Genomic DNA, 9,697 nt, shown 5'->3' with positions numbered 1-9,697 from the left:
CAGTTGGATAAAAACACGATCCTGAATGAGGAGGGGTCAAAGCTTGGGGGATGTTGACCCCTGGCTGGAGGAGGATAACTACAGCTAAATACCAGACATTCTGATACAAGCCTCTTGTTACTTAAAATTAACACTGTCTGCCTAACACTGATATTAGTCTGCTGCTATAATCTCTACACAGTCACAAGCATTCCAGCAGTCCACTGCCATTTGTTTTTCATAAGACCAATTTAGTTGCAGCAAATGGAAGTCAAAATTTAGCTTGTTCTATTTTGGACTGGTTCATATTAAAAACATATATTTTGTCCATTTAAAATAACATGTAAAAAGATGTCGCAACATCTCCAGATACTGTGTCTGAAGCTGACAACAACTTTCCCTAAAACTAATCATAAACTGGTTCATGAAAAAAAAAGTGAGCTACTGAGAGCCAAGTAAAAATCAGATAAATGTCGCCATCGTGTGGTTAAAAGTATGCAATACAGGGTGCATTTTTTTCTCTACAGGTTAGAAAGATACCAAAACATTTACAAACATAAAAAAAAAATAAAAAAAAATCAGATTTTAATTTAAGCAAGAAAATAATGCTGACTGTTCAAGTCAGGTATGAAATATAACAATTTTCATTATGTTTCATAATTCCAAAAGATCTCTCAACAAATATGAAACAAATAAGAAAGGAATACTTTATAACCATACAGCAGAATAAATATATAATACAAAGAGGTTTTCTACACCAGACTTTCATTTATTTTATTTTTTTTCTGAATTTTTCATTTTTGTTAGCCTGAAAGTAGAAAGTAAAAAGATCAGATTTAGACAATGTGAAAATGCAACAAATTCGCTTCAGAAAAGATATCTTGTATTTGTACAAGGCTGTAGAGAATACGCACATAGAATTTAATTTAATGAAAAGATATTGGGAAACCCAAACAATTGTTGACCATGCAAATACCGGAAATCATCTTATGCGTCTACTCAGTAAACATTTTTTTGTAAATTCAATGACTGCTTTAATTTAAAAAATAGCTTTTTATTTCGATTACAGCAGCATTGTCCAAACTTTGTGCACCGTGGATCCAAAACTGGCAAGTTGAAAGCATTCAGTGGCCATATTTTTTTATTTGTCCAATTAAAAACAGAAAATCAGAATTTGTTACTTTTGACTTTCTTTGCAATAAATTAAATATGCAGTACTTTTCATCAAAGTAGAAAAAAAAAAAATTTTTAGTCTGAAAAAGTCTCCGATGCATGCCTTAAAAATAAAAGCGGTGCACAGTTTCCTGCCACTCTTGAACTGCAGATGAGGGTAACACAAAACAAATCAAAGACAGCAATTTGGACACCCCTGAATTAGAATTGAAATATGTCTAACAACAATAATAATCACAGCAATATGACCGGCAATACAACATTTTATTCATCATTCATGTGTTATACAATCAGTTTCTCTGATTGCTGTACATTAATTATCTCCCAACACGTGAATCATTTGCTCCGTGTTTTCCACTTTAGCTTTCGGCTCCTGGATCTCGGATTTCATCCCTGGCAAACTGGTCTTTCTTCGAGCTGCCGTCTCGATGTTCTGCACCAGCTCCACGTCCCAGGGGTGCGTGACGAAGCTGAGCACCTCCCCGTCCTCCACCCCTCCCGCTCTCCCCACTCTCCCCGCTCGGTGGATGTAGTCCGTGTGGGACTCAGGGAAGTCGTAGTTGACAACCAAGCGCACCCTGGAAGTGTCCAGGCCACGTGAAGCTATGTCCGTGCATATTAGGACATTCACAGTGCCCTTCTGGAAGGAGTGAAAGATTCCCGTGCGCACCACAGCAGGCATCTCCCCCTGCAGGCGAGCGTGCTTGACCTTCATCTCCTCCAATGAGTAGCCCAGGAAGTTGACAGTGGAGGACTTGTTGCAGAACACCAGAGCAGCACCTCCTCCTTTTTCGTGCTGGAGCTTATTCAGGTATTGGTAGAGCTCCAGGACTTTGTCGGCACCCTTGACCTTCAGGAAGGTCTGCTTGACGTGGGGCATGAGATGGTGCAGCATCTTGCTCTTAACTGTAACAATTTTGCCCAGGTCTGTCACCTTGCTGAGAACTTCTCCGACCCCATCTGGGAAGGTGGCGCCGATCAGGAGCAGCTGGGTTTTATGGCCCAGGCCTCGTGTCTCCTTGGGATCGCTCGCAATGTTTGCATGAGATAAAATTTCCGAAAGTAAATCAGAGAAGCTGAGGTCAAACATGGTGTCGGCCTCGTCCACCACCAAGAAGTTCAGCTCACTCAAATCCAAGCAGTTTCTACGCAGGCCTTTAACCAGGGCACCTGGTGTGGCCACCAAGATGTCTGGATGATTCCTTCTAAAGACGGCCTTGATGTGACCCACACCTCGCCCTCCACCCACAGTACTAGTACGCAAACCCAACGGTGCACACAGAGTCCTGGACACAGCCGCCACCTGCTCAGCCAGCTCCCTGGACGGAACCACAACTAAGGCTCGGATCCTGTCCGTCGTTTCGTCTTGCCTGTTCGCCTGCAGCCTGTGAACAACAGGCAGCAGGTAGCTCAGGGTCTTCCCACTGCCCGTCTCTGCAGCACACAGGATGTTGTGACCTCTCATTACCTTTGGGATGGTCTGAAGCTGGACGACAGTGGGGTGCGTGATCTCGACTCTCTCCAAAGTTTCAACCAGCTCCTCGCAGATGTGAAGATTCTGAAAGGTTGGCGGTGATTTCTGCTCGATGTCCCCACTCTGGCTGGCTGCAATAAAAGGAGCCACTTCTTTGATGTTGTTGATGGTGAAGTAGTCACCAAATGACTTATTGTGTTTCCATCCCTTGGAGCAGAGGACGGGCTGCTCGAACTTCCCCGCGGTGAACCCGGCGGACTGGTTCAGAGAAGGGTTCCTGCTCTGGATCAGCAACTTGCCCGCTTTGACGGTGCTGATCTTGGGTTTGCCTCGAGCTTGTTTCACGTTTTCCACGCGCTTTAGCAAGTAGCGTGGGACGCGGATGACCACCGTGTCCTCTGGGTTCGGCTCGGTTTTACAAAAACGAGTCTGTGTCGCTGAGAAATGATGGCTTAGAGACGCCGTGAGGAGCTCAGAGCGGAACAGCCTGCCCGATCCGAGGGATTTTAATGCTGCTGAGGCAACCTGGGCGACCTTCAAAGTCTGCATTATGAGGCCGGACTACGTCCCGCAATCATCCAGCTGTAACTTGTCAAGAAGGAAACCACAAACCCAAAGATGGTAAAACCAGTTAGATGCGCTGAAGATTGGGGAGAGCCTTCAAAAGTCTTTAAAAACACCGTTGCGCTGTTAGCATTCTAGCTACTGGGGAGCCCCATGCTGCCTTGGTAAGCACTGATGACGTCAGTGTCGGAGTTTGATGACGTTTTCAAAACAAACGGTACACTAAATGTACCGTGACGTAAGGAGCAACTTTCCTTACGTCAATCCCACATTGCTGTTTTATTTGTTTTTCAGATGGACTATTCTAATCTTAAGTGTTGTGTTTGTTTCCATTGACTTTATAGGTGGAAAATCATAATGATTAACAGAAATAAAGGTTTGAAAATATTATAAACTATGTGTGTAATTAATTTATATATTGTGTCACTTTGTGGACTGAGTTACTGAATACAATGAAAGACTTCTCAAGCTTTTTGTACTATATATTTATAAATGGTATATCATATATGTATATACATACTTGTATGTATATTTACATACTCCAGAAACAAGTGTCCTATGTGAGCATTGAGTTTGATGGCTTGTAGGCCATCAGCATGCCTGCTCTAATGATGAATCAATCAGCTGATCGTGGGCCCAGTGAGTCAGTACTGTAATGTCACAGACTGTAATAGATTAGGCAAGGGTGAGAAAAAGGACTGTCACTGACACAACCATGGTTGTCAATAAAGGTCCACATGACTTTGAGTCATGCTTTAACACAGATAAACCAAATTAAATGTCTGAAAACAATTAAAAGGTTTATTTCTCTGATTTGTTTTTTTTTTTATTTTTTGTAAAAACGCTTTAGTTTTTAGCCATGTATGAAGTCATATTTAATCTTCACAGATAATTGAGCAGATAGGGTTAGGGTTAGGAAAACCCAGTCCAATTTTTTTTTTTTTTTTTTTTTGGCATAGCCATTCCAGAGTTCTTAAGGGGATAATCCAGCATTTTTGCTTTGCCTGGTGAGTAAGCTCATAAAAGAGGAGTCTAATCTCCCCAAGCATGCGTCAACAGGGCTTCCAAAGGAAAACACAGACCTCTGCTGTTTTCTTGTTTCTTTCTCTCCACAGATGAGAGTTTTATTTTTTATTATTTTATTTCTGTTAAAATATCTTCCCTTCATGTAGTTTTCTAAAAAGTTAAATAATGTGTTCAAAAGGCACACATATAAAGCCCCTTTCTGCATTAGTGATACAGCCACATTTTTAGCATTGATTGCGCATCGACCGCTGTTAACATGTGCTGAATGAATCAACTCACTGATTGATTTGATGAAGCTTCAGGGAACATCGCTTGTGCTTTCAGTCACAGAGTTGCTCTCACATGTTTGCCAGTCCAAATAGCTGGCAGCCCACAGTCCCGATTAAGGAGTAAGCTGCCCGCAACAAAGCAAGGAAAAACATGAGCCAGGTGTTGTACTGTCAAAGGACAGTTTAAAACATGTTCGCATCATTCAAATAAGGCAGAAGCAAAAAAAAAAAATCAAGACAGTTTTCTGCTAATGAAAGTCATTTCTGTAAATGGTTTTTCAAAAGACATTTTTCATAATAACTTCAGCACTAAATAATGTTTTAATACAGGATTGTGAGCATTGTGTTCATCCATCACACACAATTGTAGATTTGATTTTTTAAAAAAAATAATATTTTATAACATTATTTGAAATTCTAATGTATTGTGTTAGTCATTTTTGGTGTATTTCATTAAATTATATCATCTACCTACACCTTTCACCACTTAGTTAAGAAAGTACTATGATACGTATATATTCCACATTAATAATACATGGTGCATGGTTTTAGTATGGAGAGGCTTTGGTAAACTGTGAAACCAGATATCAACTTTTTTAAATCCATTTTATAATACATAGGTGAACCTGATGTAATTCCTTGTAACCACAAATAAACAATCAGCAAATCACATGGCAGTAATCCATTGTGTTTAGACCTCTAAAAGTAGTGAGAACAACAGCTTACACTGACTATCAGAATGAGGAAGAGGATTTACATGACTTTGAATGAACATGGCAAGGTTATTAGCAAAATGTGGATGAGAAGGTCTTGCTGATTTCAGAGGAATATTTAAAGAATGATTCAAAATGATAGAAAGGCAAAATAAAAAGGCATAATAAAAAACATGTTCCATGATAGGTATGAAAAAAAATTTCTGAGCTTGTAACGTGGAATCTTGAAGCAGATGGACTACAGCAGCAGAGAAACACACCAGGTGTCCAGCAAGGTGTACCTAAAAAAGTGACAGGTGAGTGTAATATATATGAGCTGAAGGCTGCTCAAATTGACTTTAAAAAAAAAAAAAATTAGTTGTACATTGCTATTTGGAGCTATTTAAAAGACATAGCTCAACATCAGACTTCTCATACACCTGTCAAAGTTCCTATGTAAAACAAGATGACAGAAAAAATGAAACTTAAAAATTTACAAAGAGAAACACTATTTTTTATTGTTCCAGCTAAATATTTCCTCTGAACTTTTTATTACCAAATATTAGTTAAATATTATAGCTCCTCTTTTGTTTTCTCTTAACGTGTTGTTTAAACAATACAATTAAATTTTGAACCTTATACCAATGGATTTGACTTACTGCTTCACACAAGTTGCTAATAGCAACATAGCGTTTTTCAGTTTTATGATTTGCTTTTTTGGTTCCATGGAATTTAATCCTCATTTCACCTAAAGCTTTATGTTTAATCCCTGATGACCGAGTTGATCTGAGTATTTAATCAAACACGCACTTCCACATACTGAACATAAGAGGGCAGCATAAAACATAAAGGAACACTTCGAGTCATAGTATTACCAGTTGTCTTCAAACTTCACATTTTTTTTTTGCAGCACAAACACAGAACAACCTGGAATATGTCATTCAAATTCTAGATTCCAGAGGAGAACCCCAGGTACTTTTGGATTATGATGAAACCAAAACTTTTACTATTAGATTTTGAGAGTCCTCTTTTTATTTTCCCCCACAGCAGTTGGTGAAGACTCTTTTCTCCTCTGACAGGAGACATTCTTCCTCATAACCACACCGTCTGATATTCTCTGACATTTATATGTAAAGTTGCACCACATCGCCATGGTGCTGCGCTGCATTTCTGCACTGTGTGCAAGCAGCAATCCTTGAAAGAGTGACACCTCTGAAACAGGACCAGTGTGGGGGCAGACAGTGTGTGCTTCTTCTTCTTCTTCTTCTTCTTCTTCTTCTTCTTCTTCTTCTTCTTTTTTTTCCCTCCATAACTTTCTTTACAAGAACAAAATATCGCAAACCACATCTACAGCCTCCCACACAATTTGTTTTCTTTATCTTCTCCCTTCAAAGGTCATCAGCGAAGATAAGACATGCAGGTAACCTGAATTAGACCAGGGTTGGGTCTTTAGCACAGGAAATAATGTAATCTCCAAATACGAATGACACACACACACACATAGGAAAAGTGTCATTTTGTTTGGTAGGGAAGTTTAAATTGCAGCTTCATTTTTGTGTGGGAGTTGTGAAAAGGAAAAAATATTTGGATTTATAATAGCATTTATGATAGCAGTTTTGCATTTAAAAAAATGTAGTTTGAATGGAGTAGACTAGCAACAGTGTATCTAAATGTATTTTAGAATTTTAAAGTGAACGACGAAAAAAAGAAGAATAGAACAGGACAGGAACAAAGAAAAAGACTCTCATGAGAAACTCAGTCAAATATTTCCCTCAGATTTGTTTGGATCATTGTTTCTTTGCATATGTAAATCATATCAGGCTCATGATGTATATGGTGACCTGGATATAGAGTATAAATGAACAAAAGTGAAAAATAATAAAACAGTTTTTAAAGTAGCCATAAGAGTGCATAAATTAGAAAAAAAAAGTTTTATATTCTTACTTTCATTTCAGATTGTTGTTATTTCACACAACAAAATAATTAGATTTGTCATGCATTCTCATTTGTTGTTGGTTGCAGCAAAGTAGGAATTCCTTTTGAAATTTCATACTGAGAAGACTGTAAGTCTGCTTGTAACTTGGCTTATATGGAGATCTGGGGAACAAATTACATGTACAAAGAGAAGTGCTTTACATGACTGCAAATAAGTTGGAAAAAAAAAACTTTGTACTTTTGCTTGGAAATAAAGACCACAGGAAATGTGATATTGATGCTTTGAGCTGCATTTGTGAGCTGAGAGCTTGTCTGTACGCCCACATGCATCGAGCATATGTGCGCCGTGTCTGTGTAAGAAAAATAAGAGGGTGTTATCTGCAGAACCTTTAAAAACAACAGCTGAAAATCTATGTTTTGTTAACACAATTTTCAAAGAAAATTTAAATGGTCTTTTGGATTTTAATTATTAGAACAGCTCAAAGTTATTTATTTCAAAAAAGCTGGCATGGAATTGATCATAAATAGTATATCTTAATGGTTGATTTTTACAGCGGGGCGATCATTAAGACCAAACAAGTCATTGATCTGTTACAGCCGAAGTGAACAGCAGCCTTTATGTGTGTATGCATGAAAGTTTATAACTATGTTTATCAGTATTGCATAAACCTTTGGTAAAACATTACACACTTGTTTGACAAAGAAAGGTCTTGTGTAACTACACACATGTGTTTCTAAAGAGTGCGTACTTGCTATAAGTGATTAGTTGGGACTATAACAGCAGGAAATAACTGTTCAGAAACATAAATGATGTCAGTCAAGACGATAATCAAAGCTAGAAACCCATTACAGCCTAAAACTGCATCACCTTCTGTGTTGTTTACCCAATAAAGGTAAGCGTCAGGAGACTGATGAGCTAGAAGAGGTACAGAGGTTAAAGGGAGTGGAACATCTAACCTACGGACAATTTTACTGTTGCTTTGTTCTTGCTGCACTTGTACCTTTTCCTTTTGTCAAGTAGGAAACAATTAGTAATGTCTGGTGATAGCTGACATGCATTATTTACTGCTTGAATATGCAATCTGAGAGCTAAATATAGTCAAAAGCAAGTGTGTTATTGCACAACGGCATGACGATGACATCATCCACTCAATTCAACTAAGCCACACAGTTCACAGTGTGTGGCAATAAATAGGTAAATAAACTTGCTTTTTCAGTTAGGTTAAGTATAAGATTGAGGGCACATGGGATAAAAAAAAATGTTCACAGGTGCAAATTGATCATATTTTTGGATGTGCATTTATTTTATTTTTTTGTCCATGTTAATCTGTGCTGGTTTTATGGTGAAAGTGGGACATCTTCTTTGAGGCTTCTTTAGAAGAAACAGTGACTCCCACAGTGTCCGTCAGACACCAGAAAATAAAAAAAGTGATAATTTCATTGCTGTTGTTTTTAATAAATCCAAATACAGCCAATTTTAGTTTGTGGCATTTAAAAAAAACATTTAAGATTTTTCTTTGTCTTTTCAAATAACAAAAAACAAACTAACAATAAAATACAAAAAAAAAACAAAAAAAAAACAAAAAAAAACCAGAAAACTAGAATTGGACCATTTGTACATACTGTCACTGCAGGACACACTTTTGCTTTGGTGCATCTCCAAAGTGTTACATTGGGTGCCACTCCCAAGGGTGATAATAATATTGGGAATTCACCTTATTTTGGGAGTTTTATCCATTTTGTACGCAACTTTGTTGTGATCCAGGCCGATCTCGAAGACATTTCCTACTCAATTTATCATCCCGCATTTTTATTACCCTGCTGTCCTAAGTCTTCAGATTGTAGTACAAATACTTATGATTCTATCTCATCTTAACTCATCTTGATTGATCAACATGAGTGGTAAAAAACTTATTTGTAAACAATTTAATGCTTTAGTTTAATATATTTTAAAAAAAAATAAATGAAAAACTGTTTGCTTTAATTGTAAACAGAGGGTTATCATCAGGAGAAACTGTTGAAGTTTAAATATGAAAATGGCAGGTGCCGGGACAAAATGGTAGACACTTGGCGATGAAAAGTTTTTCTACTGATACAAAATGGTAAGGGAGGAAATAGAAATGTGTGAATATAAAAGAAGACTATAAATTGCCCTAAAAAAACCTAAAACTCTCATTCCCGCCATAAATGATCAGTGATGTCATGGAGGAACCAAAAATATTCCTATTATTTCTACCTGACTTTTTCTGCACAAAATGGTGCTGTCTACTGCGGAAGGTTGTAACCACCAGAGGTTTTGACAAGAAGATTTAAAGTATTTAATAATATTTTCATAGCCCAATGCATGGAAATAATATATATTATTATTACAGTTCTTTCAATAAATTTTCTTATTATCTGTCTTTTTCATTTGTCACTTGCCTCAAGTACGAAAATGAACCAAAATTGAATATTAACAAAGTTTAACATCATCTCTAAACTGATGCATAATTGAAACGATTTATATGTAAGATTTGGGCATATTTTAGCATTGAAGTCCATTTTTCATGAAAAACTTCAGTACAACAACAAAACAAGCTCACATG

General features: G+C 37.6%; 1 protein-coding gene across 1 annotated transcript; it reads right to left on the bottom strand.

Moving 5' to 3' along the window:
- Positions 1-545: 545 nt before the first annotated feature.
- LOC103132863 (probable ATP-dependent RNA helicase DDX28) lies at positions 546-3,401 on the bottom strand. The gene has a single exon (XM_007544635.2). It carries the CDS (start codon positions 3,173-3,175, stop codon positions 1,466-1,468), a length of 1,710 nt encoding a protein of 569 aa, XP_007544697.1. The 5' UTR covers positions 3,176-3,401; the 3' UTR covers positions 546-1,465.
- Between the last annotated feature and the right edge of the window lie 6,296 nt (positions 3,402-9,697).

This window comes from Poecilia formosa, unplaced genomic scaffold (genome assembly GCF_000485575.1).
Source record: "Poecilia formosa unplaced genomic scaffold, Poecilia_formosa-5.1.2 Scaffold1422, whole genome shotgun sequence".
NCBI lineage: Eukaryota > Metazoa > Chordata > Actinopteri > Cyprinodontiformes > Poeciliidae > Poecilia > Poecilia formosa.
Note: the sequence above shows the minus strand (reverse complement) of the source record. Positions and strands in the feature narration are given on the sequence as shown.

Coding starts and splice junctions, on each gene's coding strand:
- LOC103132863 (XM_007544635.2), bottom strand. CDS start 3,175: ATGCAGACTTTGAAGGTCGCCCAGGTTGCCTCAGCAGCATTAAAATCC.